At 42.9% G+C, this 21,807-nt stretch overlaps 1 protein-coding gene across 1 annotated transcript in view; it reads right to left on the reverse strand.

Annotated features, from left to right (window-relative positions):
• FAT3 (FAT atypical cadherin 3) overlaps window positions 1-21,807 on the reverse strand; it is a 656,439-nt gene that overhangs the window by 145,496 nt on the left and 489,136 nt on the right. Inside the window, exon 6 of the mRNA XM_018043498.1 lies at window positions 15,847-15,986. Within this exon, the coding sequence (XP_017898987.1) occupies window positions 15,847-15,986 (140 nt within the window). The remainder of the gene's footprint in view (window positions 1-15,846; window positions 15,987-21,807) is intronic.

Here is a 21,807-nt window from a genome sequence, read left to right on the forward strand (position 1 = left end):
ACCTAAGGCCCCCTTGACTTCACATTCCAGGATGTCTGGCTCTAGGTGAGTGATCACACCATCATGGTTATCTGGGTCATTAAGATCTTTCTTGTATAGTTCTTCTGTGTATTGTTGCCACCTCTTCTTAATATCTTCTGCTTCTGTTAGGTCCATACCATTTCTGTCCTTTATTGTGCCCCACAAGAGACTAAGCCAGACTTGCCTGCAAGCATCCAGGAATCTCTGGCAAAGGCGTAGGTCTACAGTGGCCTGCGGTAGGGTCAGGGGCACTGAATACAACAGTCCTGGCATAAGCCCTTTTGAAGGAGGTCACCATTCCTGCCATCACCCCTCAGGCCAAACTATAGGTAGGCAACATAGCCCCACCTATCAACAGAAAATTGGATTAAAAATTTACTGAGCATGGGCCTGCCCATCAGAACAAGACTTAGATTCTCCTACAGCCAGTCCTTCCCATCAGAAAGTTTCCACAAGCCTCTTATCCTTATCCACCAGAGGGCAGACAGAATGAAAACCACAGTTACAGAAAACTAACCAAACAATACTTGGATCACAGCTTTTTCTAACTCAATGAAACTATGAGCCATGCCAGGTAGGGCCACCCAAGATGCATGGGTCACAGTAGAGAGTTCTGACACAATGTGGTCCACTGGAGAAGGGAATGGCAAACCACTTCAGTATTCTTGCCTTGAGAACCCCACGAACAGCATGAAAAGGCAAAAAGATGACACCAAAAGATGAACTCCCCAGGTCAGTAGGTGCCCGAAAAATTACTGGAGAAGAGTAGAGAAACAGCTCCAGAAAGAATAAAAAGGCTGAGCCAAAGAGAAAACAATGCCCAGTTGTGGATGTGACTTGTGATGCAAGTAAAGTCTGAGGTTATAAAGAACAATGTTGCATAGGAACCTGGAATGTTAGGTCCATGAATGAAGATAACTTGGAAGTGGTAAAACAGGAGATGTCAAGAGTGAGCATTGACATTTTAGGAATCAATGAACTAAAATGGACTGGAATGGGTGAATTTAATTCAGATGACCATTATATCTATTATTGTGGGCAAGAATCCCTTAGAAGAAATGGAGTAGCCCTCAGAGTCAACAAGAGTCCAAAATGCAGTACTTGGGTGCACTCTCAAAAACAACAGAATGATCTCTGTTTGTTTCCAAGGCAAACCATTCAATATCACAGTAATCCAAGTCTGTGCCCCAACCAGTAATGCTGAAGAAAGAAAGTGAAAGTGAAGTCACTCAGTCATGTCTGACTCTTTGCGACCCCATGGAATGAAGCCCACCAAGCTCCTCCATCCACGGAATTTTATAGGCAAGGACACTGGAGTGGCTTGCCACCCCAGGGGATCTTCCCAACCCAGGGATCAAACCCAGGTCTCCTGCATTGTAGGCAAACACTTTACCATCTGAGCCACCAGGGAATGCTGAAGTGAAGTTAAACGGTTCTATGAAGACCTATGAGACCTTCTAGAACTAACACCAAAAAGGGATGTCTGTTTCATCACAGGGGATTGGAATGCAAAAGTAGGAAGTCAAGAGATACCTGGAGTAACAGGCAAGTTTGGCCTTGGAGTACAGAATAAAGCAGGGCAAAGGCTAACAGACTTTTGCCAAGAGAACGCACTGTCATAGCGAACACCCTCTTTCAACAATACAGGAGAAGACTCTACCCATAGTCATCACCAGATCGTTAATATTGAAATTAGATTGATTATATTCTTTGCAGCCGAGATGGAGAAGCTCTATACAGCCAGCAAAAACAAGACGAGGAGCTGCCAGTGGTTCAGACCATGAGCTCCTTATTGCAAAATTCAGACTTAAATTGAAGAAAGTGGGGAAAACCACTAGACCATTAAGGTACGACCTAAATCAAATCCCTTAACGACTGTACAGTAGAAGTAACAAATAGATTCAAGGCATGAGATCTGATAGAGAGAGTGCCTGAAGAACTACGGATGGAGGTTTGTAATATTGTACAGGAGGTGGTGATCAAAACCATCCCCAAGAAAAAGAAATCCAAAAAGGCAAAATGGTTGTCTGAGGAGGTCTTAAAAATAGTTGAGAGAAGGAGAAGCAAAAGGCAAAGGAGAAAAGGAAAGATATATCCATTTGAATGTACAGTTCCAAAGAATAGCAAGGAGAGATAAGAAAGCCTTCCTCAGTGATCAGTGCAAAGAAATAGAGGAAAACAATAGAATGGGAAAGACTAGAGATCTCTTCAAGAAAATTGAAGATACCGAGGCAGGCTCTAGATTTGTTTAAACCTACTATGAAGATAATGGCAACCCACTCCAGTGTTCTTGCCTGGAGAATCCCATGGACAGAGGAGCCTGGCCGGCTACAGTCCATGGGGTTGCAGAGAATTGGACACCACTGTGTGACTACCACTTCACTTCACTTCCCTATGAAGATACAGCAGTTCATATGTGTTTGGTAGATGCATGGAAAAAACTGTTAAGAACTGCTCCTTTCTCTTCCTTGCTAATGTGTGTCTCTGTGGCCCGTAAGCTCAGTGGGTGGAAAGCAGGGCTATGAGGTGGTTGACATATTTTGCTCTCTTTTTAGCATACATGATTGGCTATAAGACAGTCTAATGGCCAAAGGTAGCACCATGTTTACCAGGCAGTCATCTTTAAAAGTGTCCCCCCTCATAACAGCAGAGCCAATTGAGTGTCTCTTCCTGCCTTAGAATAATTAGCAAAGACATCATCTTCCTTTTGAGAGGCATCACAGTATAATGGTTGAGAACACAGAACAGGTTCTGGAATCCAACTACCTATATCTGAACCATTGTATACTGAAGTTACTTGAAGCTGTTTTGCTTCAGTTTCTTTATCTGTAAAATGGGGATAACAATAGGGGATTATTTTCCTATTTCCAACATAAATCATCACAGTTTTATCAGTTTAAAACCATACTCATTTATTATTCCTAGTTCTTCAGGTCAGATGTTGGGGTGTGGTACAGCTTAGAGTCTCACAAGCCCCAAATCAAGGGGTCCTCAGAGCTGTGTCCCCTTCTGGAAGGTCTGAGGATGAGCCAGTTCGAAGGTCACTCAGGTTGTTGGCTGTGCTCAGTTTCTTGAGGTTCTAGGCCTGCAGTCCCTGCCTCCTTGCTGGTTTTCAGCAGGATCCAAGAAGCTGCCTCCCTTCCTGGCCTGGTACATCTTCCATATTCAGACGGGGGCTTCCCTGGTGGCTCAGAGCTTAAAGCGTCTGCCTACAATACGGGAGACCTGGGTTTGATCCCTGTGTTGGGAAGATCCCCTGGAGAAGGAAATGGCAATCCATTCCAGTACTTTTGCCTGGAAAATTCCATGGATGGAGGAGTCTGGTAGGCTATAGTCCATAGGATCACAAAGAGTTGGACATGATTGAGCAACTAGTTATTCAGACTAGCAATGATATTTCAAATCCTCTCCCATTCAGACATCTCTGGCTTCTCATTTTGCTGCACTGCTTCCAGCTTCAGCTGGACAGGATTGTCTGCCTAAGGGCTCATGCGACTAGACTGTCCCCATCCGAGTCATCCAGGCGAGTCTCACAAGCTACGATCTGTAAGCTTAATCACATCTGCAGTGCCCCCTTTGCCATAGAATGACATATTTACAAATTCTAAAGGCTGGGAGGGCACAGGCACCTTGGGTGTGGGGTGGTGGTACATTCTGCTCAATGCAAATAGCACCTGCCTCGTGGAGGGATTGTCAGAGTTAAATGAGTTTGTTTGTTTTTGATTATAGTATAAACACAGGTTTTATCTATTTCATATGTTTCAGTCCATTGTAATCATAATTCTTTTTGATGCTCAAACATTTCCATCTTTAACTAGTGGAATGCAGCTTGAACTGTCTCTTGTTACCATCAAACAACATTCCACTAGCCTTTCCTGGCAGGATAAGATGCCGAGGCTTCTGTAGCAGACCCAGAATCAGCTAGTTCTACGAGGAATTCTGGTTTCTTCCCATGGAAAATGGTGCGTAGAGACCACAGTCTGGGTGCTAAGAAGAGAATCTCTCTTCACATGGACCTGTAGTGCTCCTGTATGTATGGACAGTAACCTCATCCTTCTCAGCAGCTCATTATTTCTGCTCCTTATGAGCCTCCGGTTCCACCTGATGTTCCTCCTTCCCCTCTTACAGCAGCCAGTGTTCCTGTGATGCCTCACCTCCCACCAGCCAGGAGGCCCCCCTTCTCCTAATCCTCTCGTCATTCTCTGCCGGGCCAGACCCCTCTGTTCACCTCTGGCCTGGCATGACATCGAAGTGGGGAACACTTCCATAATGCTGAAGAATACCACACCCACCTCCCCCGCCCCGCCTTTTTTTTTTACAGAATGTTTCTATTTTTAAAAAATTTCTTCAAGTGAGCTAACTTCCTATTTGCTACCGAGAAAGTGAATTCCTAGGCAGGTTGATAAGAAGTCTGGGGTCTGTGAGGAGGAGAGAGGGATCTGGAGCTCTCCAAGAGTAGACAGGGATCTGGAATTCTCAGGGAGGAGGAAAGATGTCTTTTTTTTTTCCTCTACATTCCTTAGTCTTAGTCACATAAAACGTTTTTATCTTTAAGCCCACAACTGTTGTTGTTTAAACAAACAACTCAGTTTAAACTCTGTACTAAGGATTATATAACAACAATGTATCCTGCTTGAGGACAGTTTCTCCTTCCTGAAAACCTTCTGGCTAATCCTCTTTTCTTAAAATGTAAATTATAAGAGTCCTCTCAGTTCAGTCCAGTCCCTCAGTTATGTCCGACTCTTTGCAACCCCATGAATTGCAGCACGCCAGGCCTCCCTATCTATCAACAACTCCTGGAGTTCACTCAGACTCACGTCCATCCAGTCAGTGATGCCATCCAGCCATCTTATCCTCTGTCCTCCCCTTCTCTTCCTGCCCCCAATCCCTCCCAGCATCAGAGTCTGTTCCAATGAGTCAACTCTTCGCATGAGGTGGCCAAAGTATTGGAGTTTCAGCTTTAGCATCATTCCTTCCAAAGAAATCCCAGGGCTGATCTCTTTCAGAATGGACTGGTTGGATCTTCTTGCAGTCCAAGGGACTCTCAAGAGTCTTCTCCAACACCACAGTTCAAAAGCATCAATTCTTCAGCACTCAGCTTTCTTCACAGTCCAACACTCACATCCATACACGACCACAGGAAAACCATAGCCTTGACTAGACGGACCTTAGGCGGCAAAGTAATGTCTCTGCTTTTGAATATGCTATCTAGGCTGGTCATAACTTTTCTTCCAAGGAGTAAGTGTCTTTTGATTTCGTGGCTGCAGTCACCATCTGCAGTGATTTTGGAGTCCCAAAAAATAAAGTCTGACACTGTTCCCACTGTTTCCCCATCTATTTCCCACGAAGTGATGGGACCAGATGCCATGATCTTCGTTTTCTGAATGTTGAGGTTTAAGCCAACTTTTTCACTCTCCTCTTTCACTTTCTCCAAGAGGCTCTTTAGTTCCTCTTCACTTTATGCCATAAGGGTGGTGTCATCTGCATATCTGAGGTTATTGATATTTCTCCTGGCAATCTTGATTCCAGCTTGTGTTTCTTCCAGTCCAGTGTTTCTCATGATGTACTCTGCATAGAAGTTAAATAAGCAAGGTGACAATATACAGCCTTGACATACTCCTTTTCTTGTTTGGAACCAGTCTGTTGTTCCATATCCAGTTCTAACTGTTGCTTCCTGGCCTGCATACAGATTTCTCAGAAGGCAGGTCAAGTGGTCTGGTATTCCCATCTCTTTCAGAATTTTCCACAGTTTCTTGTGATCCACACAGTCAAAGGCTTTGGCATAGTCAATAAAGCAGAAATAGATGTTTTTTTGGAACTCTCTTGCTTTTTCTATGATCCAGCGGATGTTGCCAATTTGATCTCTGGTTCCTCTGCCTTTTCTAAAACCAGCTTGAACATCTGGAAGTTCACAGTTCACGTACTGCTGAAGCCTGGCTTGGAGAATTTTAAGCATTACTTTACTAGTGTGTGAGATGAGTGCAATTGTGTGGTGGTTTGAGCATTCTTTGGCATTGCCTTTCTTAGGGATTGGAATGAAAACTGACCTTTTCCAGTCCTAGGGCCACTGCTGAGTTTTCCACATTTGCTGGCATATTGAGTGCAGCACTTCCACAGCATCATCTTTCAGGATTTGAAATAGCTCAACTGGAATTCCATCACCTCCACTAGCTTTGTTCGTAGTGATGCTTTCTAATCACTACTAATTCACATTTCAGGATGTCTGGTTCTAGGTGAGTGATCACACCATCGTGATTATCTGGGTTGTGAGATCTTCTTTGTACAGTTCTTCAGTGCATTCTTGCCACCTCTTCTTAATATCTTCTGCTTCTGTTAGGTCCAGACCATTTCTGTCCTTTATTGAGCCCATTTTTGCATGAAATGTTCCCTTGGTGTCTCTAATTTTCTTGAAGAGATATCTAGTCTTTAAGATCTTTACAACCTTGAGACACTCTTTTGATTTACTGTAATAGCTAATTAAAAAGTATATAACTCCCTAGCATAGACTAGCGAGGGGGCACTCTCCATCCCCCTTCTGGTGTCTATGTCAGAAGCTTTCTCTGTGCCGTTTTATACTTTAATAAAACTCTACTACAGGCTTGAGTCATCAAGCCTGACCCCTGGTCCCAGAGCTGCATCTTCTTCGAAGATCATGAATCTGACCCTGTTCACCATAGGCTATCACTATTCAGGGCTTTGGTAAGCAAACTGATTCTTTCTTAACTCAGAATGACAGTGCTTTGAAATAGTATGGCAAGAGCCAGCCCCATCACCAGAGCAGGAAGGTATTACAAAGCCAGTAACTCCCTCAGGTATGTGTGCTTCCCTGGTTGCTGAGTGGTAAGGAATCTGCCTGTCAATGCAGGAGACGCAGGAGATGCAGTTTTGATCCCTGGGTCAGGAGGATCCCCTGGAGGAGGAAATGGCAAACCACTCCAGTATTTCTTGCCTAAAAAATCCATGAACAGAGGAGCCCAGTGTGCTATAGTCCATGGGGTTGCACACACAATGTGTATTTCCTAGGAAGTCTGGGTGGTTGCATGTTGAAATTTTTAAATAGAGTTTCCCAGTAATGAAAGTGTTGAGGAGTTACTTTACCTTAACCATTTTTAGGGCAACTATCCCTTTAAAAACCCAATTAATACTGAGGAGCTACTCTCTGCAAATATGTACAAGCATACGAAAATTTATCAACACATTTTCATGAGTTTCAGGACCTGTTGGATAGTTTCCAACAAACTGTCTTGGAGAGTTTAGTTTGTTTGCACTAGATTCTTTTTTAATGTAGACCATTTTAAAAATCTTTATCGAATTTATTATATTGATTCCTTTTTGTTTCTTTGCTTTTGTTTTTTGGCTGCAAGGCATGTCGGAGCTTAGCCCCCTGACTGGAGATCTAACCTGCACCCATTGGATTGGAAGGCAAAGTCTTAACCACTGGACCCCCAGGGACATCCTGACAACTAAGTTCTGGTTTGCATTGGCTTGTTGGAGTCAGCTGGATGCGGAAGCTGGGAGGGGGTGTGGACAGAAGGGAACACAGCTGGAACTAGGGTGAAGGTTTTAAATTTCTCCATTCATCATTATTCATGCTCTGGTCTATATCAATGAAGGCTATTTCTGGTGCCAGTCATGAATTATTTGCTACCATTCCACAATATTTTATGTGTAGAAATTGGAAGTCAGCTCTTTAAACTTGAGATAATTTTGGAATACAGACAGCACTAAAAATTGGTAGCTGGTTATAGGCAAAGAGAAGACTGTCAAAGAGCCATCAAAGGTAGGCATCCCACAAGGGAAGGGAATGGCACCACCCTAGTATTCTTGCCTGGAGAATCCCATGGACAGAGGAACCTGGTGAGCTACAGTCCATGGGGTCACAAAGAGCCGGATACAACTGAGCTTCTGAGCACACATGGTATATTACGTACACCACAATAATATCAGCACTTCTTAACACATAAAATCAACACCTCTTTTATACAGAGGCCCTTGTCCATCTTGGCAGGAGGTTTTTGTAAAGAGGATGCTTTGTTCTTTTGTTTAGTACATCTGAGTCTTTATAACTTGAAGTCCACAGCACCTTTTTACATTCTGTCCTTGTGCTGGAGAATCTCAGAGAGAAAAAGATGTTTATTCGTCACCAGATATTGTAGCTCTGAGGCACAAGAATCCTGGGAGAACAGGACAAAACCGCAGATGAAGGGAGGGCTTTCATGTAGACACAGAGGTCCCTGAGGCTCTGATTTATTTGACGTTTGTGAAGTGAAACTCAACAGGTTGTTTATGGCTGATTTGAAGCCCTTGTCATACCATGTTTTATGGTTCCAAAGGAACAAAGTAGAGAAAAGTTCCCTAAAGAAACTGAACAGGTGTTTTGGGACTACAGGACATTTTAGTTACAGGGTGAAGAATCTCCGTTTGATGGTAAGTCATTAAGTTGCCTTGGGTCATGGGTTTGAGTGTGCTTTAGCAGTTGCTTAAAGAAATCTAGAATGCTTTTCTTTTCCCCAAATATCCTTCATGTAAAAACATCCTTGATATCGAGGGCTGTGACTAAGCCAGAAATTGCCCCTGTAGGCACCACCAGGAGCCGTGGCTCAGGTGGGCAGAGGCCTGAACGGCAGAGGCTGGAGAGGTCTTCATCCTGAATACAGCCAGAGAGACAGAGGACTGGTTTTCTGATGGTAAGAATGATGGCACGCAAATATGTACCTTGAACACTGTTCTCACTTCTTAAGAAGCCCATGGCTTCCCTGGAGGTCCAGTGGCTAAGACTCTAAGCTCCCAATGCACGGGCCCCAGGCTCAATCCCCAGTCGGGGAACAAGATCTCACATGCCACAGGTAAGAGTTTGTATGCCTCAAAAAAAACAAAACAAAAAAAAAAAACGAGTTTGTATGCCATGACTAACACCTGGTGAGGCCAAATAAATAAATAATTTTTTTTTTTTTTTTAAAGAAGAAGCTCACAGCCCTGGAGACACAGAGTAACTTGGAAACTTTTGATAAGAAAATCTCTTGATACCCTTTAGTAACCTACTGAGCTTGGCCTTGCCAAGGGGAACCACTAAGTTTGCCCCAACGCTCTAATTTTTGAACTGCCCTAGTGAAAAGTGAAACTGCAAGTCACTCAGTCATGTCCGACTCTTTGCAACCTCATGGACTGTAGCCTGCCAGGCTCTTCTGTCCACGGAATTCTCCAGGCCAGGATACTCGAGTGGGTTGCCATTCCCTTCTCCAGGGATTTTCTTGACTCAGGGATCGAACCTGGGTCTCCCGCATTGGAGGCGGATCCTTTACCATCTGAACCAGCAGGGAACTGCCCTAGAGACAGTCTAACTGTCTCTGTACACTGGTCTAACTGTACACTGGTCTGAAGTAAGATCAACAAAAGCAAGATGTGAACAATGTGCCCATTCAAAGGCTTATAACACATTCTCTCAATTAACTTTTTAAAAACCAGATGCACATCAGTCATCTGGATTTAAAACTCTGAACCACTCTGACTTCAGGCAGGTAGTAAGCTCCCTACACATGGCATGAACTCAAGAAATATTCATGGAGTAGATGCTACTGAATGATTTATCATTTGGTCCTTCCTACTGAAATTCTGAAATAAAGTTTCTAGCCAACTTTTGTTTTAGGTCAACATGAATTAGTTGTGTTCTCTGGATATCCAGCATACCTGCCACTCAGACCCCATTGAAAATGTAACATCTACTATTCATTAATTCACTGTGAAATATTTAACATGTATCTATAACATTCTGGGCACAATGAATCACCATTTAATTCAACCTTTCCAAAACTCTAGAGACAAGTATGTAATGAATATGGTTCCATGCTTTATTTGTATTTTATTCAAATACATCTTATGTTTTTAAGTGGTGCTAAAGAGTTGAAGTTGGAAATGCTAAGACATGGTTAGCCATGTCTAATTTAAAAACTCTAAATTCTCATTTAAAGTGAATTAGCACTAAAGACTTAGCAATACTACACATGGGTTGTTAATTAGTCTTTAGAGTGTGTGATACTTGCAGGATCTCAATCCTGGGCCCCTTTCAGTTCTCACTATCTTTTGAAGATACTCTGAACCAGTCTGGGTTTAGGTAGGGTGACCACATAGTTTATTATTCCAACTGGGGCCACTTTGAGTGTGAATGGGGTGCTGTTTCTCTAGGCCTAGAGGAGCTATTCCACATTCAAGGTCAGGAAGGGCAGCGGTGAGGAGATACCCCTTGTCCAAGGTAAGAGAAACCCCAGTAAGACGGTAGGTGTTGCAAGAGGGCATCAGAGGGCAGACACACTGAAACCATACTCACAGAAAACTAGTCAATATAATCACACTAGGACCACAGACTTGTGTAACTCAATGAAACTAAGCCATGTCATGTGGGGCCACCCAAGATAGGCGGGTCATGGTGGAGAGGTCTGACAGAATGTGGTCCACTGGAGAAGGGAATGGCAAACTGCTTCAGTATTCTTGCCTTGAGAACCCCATGAACAGTATAAAAGGCAAAATGATAGGATACTGAAAGAGGAACTCCCCAGGTCAGTAGGTGCCCAATATGCTACTGGAGATAAGTGGAGAAATAACTCCAGAAAGAATGAAGGGATGGAGCCAAAGCAAAAACAATACCCAGTTGTGGATGTGACTGGTGATAGAAGCAAAGTCCGATGCTGTAAAGAGCAATATTGCATAGGAACCTGGAAGGTCAGGTCCATGAATTAAGGCAAATTGGAAGTGGTCAAACAAGAGATGGCAAGAGTGAACGTTGACATTCTAGGAATCAGCAAACTAAAATGGACTGGAATGGGTGAATTTAACTCAGATGACCATTATATCTACTACTGTGGGCAGGAATCCCTCAGAAGAAATGGAGTAGCCATCATGGTCAACAAAAGAGTCTGAAATGCAGTACTTGGATGCAATCTCAAAAACGACAGAATGATCTCTGTTCATTTCCAAGGCAAACCATTCAATATCACAGTAATCCAAGTCTATGCCCCAACCAGTAATGCTGAAGAAGCTGAAGTTGAACAATTCTATGAAGACCTACAAGACCTTCTAGAACTAACACCCAAAAAAGATGTCCTTTTCATTATAGGGGACTGGAATGCAAAAGTAGGAAGTCAAGAAACACCTGGAGTAACAGGCAAATTTGGCCTTGGAATGCAGAATGAAGCAGGGCAAAGACTAATAGAGTTTTGCCAAGAGAATGCCCTGGTCATAGCAAACACCCTCTTCCAACAACACAAGAGAAGGCTCTACACATGGACATCACCAGATGGTCAACACTGAAATCAGATTGATTATATTCTTTGCAGCCAAAGATGGAGAAGCTCTATACAGTCAACAGAAACAAGACCAGGAGTTGACTGTGGCTCAGATCATGAACTCCTTATTGCCAAATTCAGACTTAAATTGAAGAAAGTAGGGAAGACCACTAGACCATTCAGGTATGACCTAAATCAAATCCCTTATGATTATACAGTGGAAGTGAAAAATAGATTTAAGGGCCTAGATCTGATAGATAGAGTGCCTGATGAACTATGGAATGAGGTTCCTGACATTGTACAGGAGACAGAGATTAAGACCAAAAGAAATGGAAAAGAAATGCATAAAAGCAAAATGGCTGTCTGAGGAGGCCTTACAAATAGCTGTGAAAAGAAGAGAAGTGAAAAGCAAAGGAGAAAAGGAAAGATATAAACATCTGAACGCAGAGTTTCAAAGAGTAGCAAGAAGAGATAAGAAAGCCTATCTCAGTGATCAATGCAAAGAAATAGAGGAAAACAACAGAATGGGAAAGACTAGAGATCTCTTCAAGAAAATTAGAGATACCGAGGGAACATTTCATGCAAAGATGGGCTCGATAAAGGACAGAAATGGTCTGGACCTAACAGAAGCAGAAGATATTAAGAAGAGGTGGCAAGAATACACTGAAGAATTGTACAAAAAAGATCAAGTGGGCCTTAGAAAGCATCATTACGAACAAAGCTAGTGGAGGTGATGGAATTCCAGTTGAGCTATTTCAAATCCTGAAAGATGATGCTGTGAAAGTGCTGCACTCAATATGCCAGAACATTTGGAAAACTCAGCAGTGGCCACAGGACTGGAAAAGGTCAGTTTTCATTCCAATCCCTAAGAAAGGCAATGCCAAAGAATGCTCAAACTACCACACAATTGCACTCATCTCACACACTAGTAAAGTAATGCTCAAAATTCTCCAAGCCAGGCTTCAGCAATACATGAACCAAGAACTTCCAGATGTTCAAGCTGGTTTTAGAATAGGCAGAGGAACCAGAGATCAAATGCCAACATCTGCTGGATCATGGAAAAAGCAAGAGAGTTCCAAAAAAACATCTATTTCTGCTTTATTGACTATGCCAAAGCCTTTGACTGTGTGGATCACAATAAACTGTGGAAAATTCTGAAAGAGATGGGAATACCAGACCACCTGACCTGCCTCTTGAGAAACCTATATGCAGGCCAGGAAGCAACAGTTAGAACTGGACATGGAACAACAGACTAGTTTCAAATAGGAAAAGGAGTAGGTCAAGGCTGTATATTGTCACCCTGCTTATTTAACTTACATGCAGAGTACATCATGAGAAACGCTGAGCTGGAAGTAGCACAAGCTGGAATCAGGATTGCCAGGAGAAATATCAATAACCTCAGATATGCAGATGATACCACCCTTATGGCAGAAAGTGAAGAGGAACTAAAGAGCCTCTTGATGAAAGTGAAAGAGGAGAGTGAAGACGTTCACTTAAAGCTCAACATTCAGAAAACAAAGATCATGGCATCCGGTCCCATCACTTCATGGAAAATAGATGGGGAAACAGTGGAAACAGTGTCAGACTTTATTTTTTGGGGCTCCAAAATCACTGCAGTTGGTGACTGCAGCCATGAAATTAAAAGATGCTTACTCCTTGGAAGAATAGTTATGACCAACCTAGATAGCATATTCAAAAGCAGAGACATTACTTTGCCGACCAAGGTCCGTCTAGTCAAGGCTATGGTTTTTCCTGTGGTCATGTATGGATGTGAAAGTTGACTGTGAAGAAGGCTGAGCGCCGAAGAATTGATGCTTTTGAACTGTGGTGTTGGAGACGACTCTTGGGAGTCCCTTGAACTGCAAAGAGATCCAACCAGTCCATTCTGAAGGAGATCAGCCCTGGGATTTCTTTGGAAGGAATGATGGTAAAGCTGAAACTCCAGAACTTTGGCCACCTCATGAGAAGAGTTGACTCATTGGGAAAGACTCTGATGCTGGGAGGGATTGGGGGCAGGAGGAGAAGGGGAGGACAGAGGATGAGATGGCTGGATGGCATCACGGACTCGATGGACGTGAGTCTGAGTGAACTCTGGCAGTTGGTGATGGACAGGGAGGCCTGGTGTGCTGCGATTCATGAGGTCGCAAAGAGTCGACACGGCTGAGAGACTGAACTGAACTGAACTGAACTGAACTGGGGTCCTATTGATGATTTCATCAGTGCAGTAGGTATAAAGGGGATTCTCTTGGACAAACAGGGTCTTGGGTTCACCTTAGGAAAGAACACTGGTGGAGGGATTGGAGTTGATACACACTGGCTGCCTCATCAGTGCCTGTCATGTCCCCTTTTGGGGTTTCAGTTTATTGGAATGAAGAAAAGGAAAAGCGTTGTACTGAAACCAACCAGCAGAAGACGAGATGGTTAGACAGCGTCCCTGAATCATCAGACGTGAATCTGAGCAAACTCGGGGTGAGTGAAGGACAGGAGAGCCTGGAGTGCTATCGTCCATGGGGTTGCAAAGAGCTGGACACAACTGACCGACTGAAGAACAACAAAACCTGCCGTACTGCTTCATTCAAACTTCACCACTTTACAATTACAAATAGACTCAAAGGAAAGAGTCTCATCATGTTTTTGAAACAGCTTCAAATTCAGAGACAGCTGGCAAGCACATGAAACACTTTTTAAAAACTCGCCCCTTTAACAAACCATGTTGTTACCAAAGCTTACATCATATTTTAAATAAATCAGCTTAAGAAATCAATAAGCTGACTTTAGGGCTGGCAAACATTTCATCCACAGCACCTGAAGCATTGTGTTGAGAAGGATTCTGAGGCTGCACCTGGGCTCATAAGGAAAACAACAAAAAACCAAACCTCAATCAGTTAGTGATGGTTTCTGGGGTCATGGGGACATGAGAGAGACGCAAAGAGGGTAGGAGGGGTTACGGGCTACGTGTGTGCGCCTGTTCTCTGCCAGGGCCGGCTGAGGGTCTCCGGTACTAAAATACAAAACACGAGAAAAACCAAACCCAGGTTTAGGGTAAACCTGCTTCATACTGGTATCTAACACAGTGTGAGTCTCACCCAGGGATTCTTGTCCTTTTCCCTGCTCTCAGTGGCCTTCCATAAGCACTCAGGTGGCAGAGTACAAGTGATGGTCAGCAACCTTGGTGCATGTCAGGATCACACAGGACTGCTGGGAACAGGCCAGGCTTCGCTGGGTTTAACAGCCCTGCCTCCTCAGCCAGAGCTTCCACCAGGCAGGGAGGACAAAGACCCGCTGGCAGAGGGGCTGGAACGGGGAGCAGGGTCAGGGACCCCAGCCCTCAGTCCTCATTTTTATAAAAGCCATGTGACCTTGGACATATTACTTTTCTTAGTTTGTAAAATGAATTTGGATTCAGGGATTTTCCAGCTTTAACTTTCTGTGGCTAACACATGAAGAGGTGAAGAGTATCACAGTGTGTTAACTCCATGCTAGATGGCCTTCTCTTTGCAAATTCAAGGAAAGCTCCTTTTGTGGTCAAACAGATAAACTCTGCAGTACATGATCAGTAAATAAACACACATAACTGTTTCATGCACCTGTGTGTCACTTGCTCAGTCATGTCTGACTCTGTGCAGACCCACTGACTGACTAGCCTGCCAGGCTCCTCTGTCCATGGGATTCTTCAGGCAGGAATACTGGAGTGGGTTGCCGTTCCTTTCTCCAGGGGATCTTCCCGACTGAGGGATCAAACCTGGGTAAGCAGGCAGATTCTTTACAGACAGAGCCGCCAGGGAAGCCCATTTTTGTATAAATAGTCATAATTTTTTGAAAGAGGCAGCTCAGTTATATAACACAGTAAGCCCCTACATATGAATTTTCAAGTTGCAAACTTCTGAAGATGCAAATGTCCCCCTGTATGCCAACTGCTGTATTGCACTACTGTACCTTTCAAGGTATTGTACTGTAAGGTCAAAAATGTCTTATTTTTTGTTTGTTTTTTGCATATTATTTGTGTGAAAAGTATTACAAACAGTAGAGTACAATATGGGGATTTCCTGATGGCTCAGATGGTAAAGAATCTGCCTGCAATGAGAGAGATCCAGGTTCAATCCCTGGGTCAGGAAGATCCCCTGGAGAAGGAATTGGCAACCAACTCCATTATTTTTGCCTGGAGAATCCCACAGACAGAGGAGCCTGGTGGGGCTACAGTTCATGGGGTTGCCAAGAGTTAGGTATGACTGAGTGACTAACACACAGTATATAGCCGACTGTGTTAGTTGGGTACCTAGGTTAACTTTGTTGAACTTACAAACATATTGGACTTGTGAACATGCTCTGGGAATGGAACTCATTTGTATGTAGGGGGATTTAACTGTGCTGTTGGTAGAATCCTTTGTCTAGGTTGTTCTTGCAAATTGTTGTGTGTTTTTTTTTTTTTAAGACACTAAAAACCCATGGACATAATTTACTCCTCCAACATATATTTTAGTTGCTTGCATCTCTGACTTTAGCAGATTTCTCAGCATTCTCACTGTTTAATAAGTTGACATCTTACCTGAGTGACAGCAACATTCGTCCCGTCGGTGACTTCCACACTCATATTATAGATGGACCTCTGCTCTGCATCCAAAGGCTTTGCAATGACAATGGTCCCAACACCCTTCTCTGCATCAAAAGAGCTGTCAAAATTGCCCCCTGACGAGTTTACAGAAACAACATAAATTAGCACATCTGAGAAGTTATTACACATACTGAAGCATATAGTCTTAAAGGGAGCGCATATAGAGAAACGCTTTTTCTGGACAGGCACCCCTGTGGCTCAATTTGTACTTCTCAAATGAACCCTTTGCTTTCTAACTTAACTCATATTTCAAAACATAGCCTCTACAGTGCATAACAAATGTCATCAAAAAAATGTATTGCCAAAAATCCCCTCAGCACTAACGTTAGAGCAGTAAAACATAAATTGACCCCATAAAATATGTAGAAAGCAAAAGTCCCATTCAACCCCTTGTGGCTTCTGGGCTAGGAATCTGTAGACCTTTTACTTTTCCAAAGTAAATTACATTCTCAGTAAACAAACAGTCCAATCATTATTAACAAAAATGAGTAGGCACTTTGAAATCTGTACCAGGGTTGATGGTAAACATGTGGTTGTTAGAGTTCGGATTCCCTCAGTTTGATGTCAGAAATGAAGTTATAAATCCTTGAAAAAAAGGAAAAGCAACAAAATTGGATTTCATATTAAAAATTCTCTGTAAGTTGGGGTATTTATAGAAAAAGTCATTGTTTTTTTGCCTTCTTGACAGTGTGAGTTATCTTTCTCTGCCCAAAGTAGAAAGTTTGCAGGAGATTTACAAAATGAAATCTGGAAAGAATGAGAGGGAAACATCAGCTATGGAACAACTGATAAAATATTTCCTATGAAAGTTTAGGAAACTTTACTTTCTACCACTGGACCAGGTAAAATCCATAATCTATGACTAATGTGCTTAAGACAATATAGACTTTGTTGAAATTACTGTAGATGTTTTCAGCTCTGTGAATCAAAGTGTGGCTTATGATCTTTTTCAAAATGAAAGATCTTTTTTAAGGGGGAGAGAAGATACTGGTAGAAATGCTGGAACAATTTTAATTAAGTATCAGTCTATGTTCACAAGCTCTATTTACTCTAGCTTGAAATTTCACTATGTCAGTTATTTTGTTCCTGGGCAGTAATTTTATTTAACTATAACACATAGGGCAATGTGTTTACTGAATTTCATATTTTAGAAAGGTAATCTTGGCTTCTGTTTTCTGCATTTCATTTTGCTGATCAATGAACAATGTTATATACAATTGCTATGATATTACAATTAGAAATGGGCATATGAGTTGAGGGGAAGAAGAATTTTATGTGAATTACTAGAATTTGATGTATAATGACATGAAATAAATAATGTGGTGTACTTACAAAAAAACTGGTCATATGTATTTCAAATACTTATTGCTTGCAGCTGCCATATACACTTAAGATTATTTAATAGCTAGAGAGAACATAATTGCCCTTGACATTTAATTAAAGCTATGAAGATATGGGGTACCAGAGAATTGCTTGGAGATGATATATTTTTTGAAAATTTCATTTAAAAAGAGAGTCATCTTCCAATTAATATCTTTAATTGATTTACTGAGAAATACTAAATGTTAACTCTAGAAAAAAAAAAAATGTCTTTTGAAGAACAGGATAAAGAAAAAGGGGAGGAGATCTAGGCTGAAAGAGAAGCAAGCCTTAGGTCACCATGCCTTTTTCAAAGGGAATGCTTCATGTTGATAACCACATGAAATGAAATGTATGGCTGATTCAAGTGTCTTGAATAACCATCCTAATGAGCAAAGAAAAGTCATTTGCTATCAAGTGGTACATTCTGAAAAAAAACTTTGCCATTGGAACTTTCAAAAGAAAGATGAAAAATCGCCTCAGACTGTGTAGAAGGAAAGATGAGAAAGCAACTTCTCAAGCTATTTCTGGTGGGTATTAAGTCATATTTTAAATCACATTAAAAAATCATCTTTAGAATGCCTCCTTACCAAGATTTTTACTTTTTTTAAATCTGAGGACCATGATTTTGCGGGGTGGGGGTTAAGAGTGGGCCAGTTATTTTAGAAAGTGAAAATTTGTAGGTCGATGTAAAATGGAAGCTCTGCAAATGATAAACCTTCGGTTTGCTCCAAAGACAAATAAAATGAAACTTAGAGGATATGCAAGCAATGATTCCCTTCCTGTTTCAGTGGGATGATTATACATCCTTTCCCTCACTGCCTAAGTCCCACATTTTCCTCGGGGGGCCCTCCCTATGCAAAAATACATCATCATTATGCTTAGTGGCATGAGATTTACATATTCTACATATGCCATATCAATTGTGCGCATTGTTAGTCTTTTTTTTGTATCTTTAAAAAACATTTTTGATTACTTGTATGGTGGTTTAAAACCATTTTTTTATACTGGAGTGTAATTGATCAACAACGCTATGCTGGTTTCAGGGGTACAGCAAAGTGACCCACTTACGCGTACACATGCGTCTGTTCTTTTTCAAGCTCTTTTCCCATTTTGGTTTTTATCAAGTACTGACCAGCACACAGGGGGTGCTGCTCAATGTGGGGCTGATTCTTGGCAGTTCTCTCTCCCTGCGCGTGCGTGTATGTGCGCGCTGTATGTCCCCCATTCACCTTTGTTGTTTCAAACACTCTAGACCAAACCCTTGACAGGATCAGGGGAGATGGACAAGGAGAAAGCAGATCACGGTGAGCGGGAGAAACTCTATGAGTATCCCTCCATCCATCAATAAGGATGCTCACTTCTAGGGCTTTCGCTCCTAGTGAAACCAAGATTTCATGTAAAACCAGGTCCCCCAAATCGTCCCTGAGTTTTACAATGAATTTCTGACAAGGGACCCAGAATCTAGACCATCAGTTCACCATCAACCCTCCCGCAATTTCATAAGCTACCACTTAAGCCTCCCACTTCATGAATGACTCTGTCTCTCTCCCCCAGGCCTCATTTCTCAGGCTCCCTTCTAGCCTGAAAGGTGATTTCATTTAGTCAGATCCCACATCCAATTCATCTGGCCTGAGCCTATTAGATGGAATGAGTCTGCTTTCACTAGCAGTGCGCGTTTAAAGAAGATGTGCTTCCTCAGAGCCAGTAACAACATGCAAAGCCAGAGTGTGCTGGGGCGGCAGCGCTGGGCTCAGCACAGGGTGGGGAGGGGGAGACACCGCCAGCTGGGCTGATCAACAACGTGGGGATTAAGAGAAGTCACAGCCTGAGCGTTGCTGCAGGGGCGTGCGGCAGAGATGGTCATAAGCGAGGTTGTGAACAGCTCACATAACAGAATTCATGTCAGGACGTTTCTCTTTGACCATTTTTGGTCAAGACAGGTGCAAAGGAGTAAACAGAGCCACGAGAGGTGTGTTGGATCTCTACTGGATTCTAAAGTTAACATCGGAAGTCAGAGGGTCCCAAAAAAGCTTCAAAAAATGGGATGGGAATGAAAATAGTTGGAGCCAGCAGCTACTGCTGGAATGCGTGGGCAGAAGGGTGTTGGGCCATAAACCAGTTAAGTTTTCCTTTAAATAATCACCTGTCTCTCCGGGTTATGAGACCCAGGGGTGACTATCTCACAGCTTTCCCTTTAGAAAAACTTCCAGACCCTTCCCCTAGCTCTGATTCTAATCCGCTCTACTCACAATGGTAAAGCTAGTAACCAAAATTTCAAAATCAATCAAGGGGGACGAGCTATGGGAGAAGCTTCCCAAACACTGAGCAGCAGAATCTCAGTGAATTATGGCATCGTTTGCAAGCTGTTCATTCAAGTTCAGCGTGCACACCCAACTTGAGGGAAAATACCTCACACTATTTCTGCGGTTTGATCATGAATAACTGTCTGCCTTGGAAGGAAGAAAGCACAGTACAGGGCTAAAACGGATATTTACATGGGAGGCAGGAGAGGCAGGCTGGAGGTTAGAAACAGTGGTGGGAAGGAAAATCCCTTCTAGAATCTGGTTTAAAATTAATTTTCTTACATTAATATCTGAAGCAGTTTTGAGATTTTTATTATTTTCCTAAAGTTTCTTCAGGTGTTTTCCTATGACCCACATGGCTGCTATGGAGAAAAGAGAGGCTTGCTGGGGATCCAGTGAGAAGAAATGATGTTGTTGATGACTCTGAGCAAGTGTCGCCCTGATGGAGGGAGAGCTGTATTAGAAATGGGAGAACCCTCTTTGGAGGGGTAGGGGAGAGTTCTGTGATTAAGAAATGTGGCCACTGAGTTAGAGAAGACCCAGAGAGGTTAATGCTAGTCAGGGTGCCTGCCATCAAAGAGTTTAACTTGCCTACTTGATGGAACCCTGGGGCTTCCCTGGTGGCTCAGTAGTAAAGAATCCACCTGCCCATGCAGGAGACACAGGATGAATCCCTGGGTCGGGAAGATTCCCTGGAGGAGGAAATGGCAACCCACTCCAGTATTCCTGCCTGGGAAATCCCATGGGCAGAGGAGCCTGGCGGGCTACAGTCCATGGGGTTGCGGAGAGCCGGGACACGACTGAGCACACACACCCTTGATGGAACCCTAGTAGGGGATGGCCCCATAGGGGTGAGGTTCTAGAAGGACAGGTCTAAGCTTGCAAGACAGAAGCAGTCAGGAAACCAGATTCCTCAGGAAGCAATGACAGACTAAGGGCCCAGGCTGTCTTCATGCTCATGCAACACAGAGATGTGTTTCAGCTGAGCTGGACCCACGAGCCCCCCTATGCCACCAGGGGATTACTTTCAAAGAACACCTTTTCTCTTCTCTATGCATTAGGTGAGGCAAATACACAGAGACAGGTTAAGTGCTTACTGCCTACCAGAAAAACAGTTTTCCTAGTCTAAGTCAGGGGAAAAGCTAGAAAAGTGGGTGGTAGTATCTCCCATCAGACTGGAAGTAAAGAGGAATCGTTTGGAGTATGTAGTAACGGTGGTCTTTACAATACAAATGTTTGTCAGTGGGATAAAGAGACAGGGACTGTGAGCCAGATTGCGTGCACATCAGAGAGTATGTAAATCAAGATGGGCCGAATTGAAATCTTAGTCTCCTGAGAAGTGTGAAGATACGTGACAAAGCCACAAAGGATTGTGGGTTAGCTTTGTTCCTTTCGTCTTCTCTCCCTTTTAGCGCAGGGAAGGAACATGCTGTGCAATGGGCTGTTTAAACACAGAACAGCTGAACTCTATAACGTTTCCTTTTAATTACAGCTTTCTTAACTTGGTGACAAGTGGGCTTCTGTTTCTGGAAGCTGAAGAGGGTCTAGCTCTGTGACACTGTAAGCTTTTGGAGGCACAAGAAAGTATCTGGCAGGTTCTTGATGCGGGGGTCCCGGCTTGGGAACAAAATCTTGCTCTCTACACGGCTTTTGTGAATTCATATGACAGTAGGATGGAAAAGAAATGCAGTTAAACAAGAATCAGGCAGATTGGGAATATAGAAATAAGGAGGCAATACTCTCAGGGAAAAGGCATGCTGGAACACTATTTTTGCTTATTTAATGTGAATTCATTGGTGAGAGCATCTGTAAGCTGAATTAGGCTGGGAGAAGGTATGGTCTGTAACCGTGAGTGTGTGTATAGGTATCTATCCAGCTGTAGCACACTGCTAAGTTTCTTAGGCATTGAGAAGCACTTTCCCTTATCTCCCCTCGATGTTAGCTTGGCCAAGAAAGATATTTGGGTAAGGAAGAAGGAAAGAGACAGAGGAGAGTGTTGGGGGCCAAGGACAAATGAGTAAGAAATCTTGAAAGAATGAAACATCTGAATGTGATAAAGGAAACAATAGGTTTTTAGAGAAAAGGAAAAGATGTTGTCAGCAGGTTGGAAAAATATGGCTCTCTGAGATCAGAAAAAAATTTTCAAAGGGGGGATTTGGTGGAAGGGGGACCATATCTATTCTGAACACAGCCAGCACCTGGGGAAAAGTTTGTACTTTTTCCATGACTT

Source organism: Capra hircus, chromosome 29 (assembly GCF_001704415.2).
Source record: "Capra hircus breed San Clemente chromosome 29, ASM170441v1, whole genome shotgun sequence".
NCBI classification, from domain to species: domain Eukaryota; kingdom Metazoa; phylum Chordata; class Mammalia; order Artiodactyla; family Bovidae; genus Capra; species Capra hircus.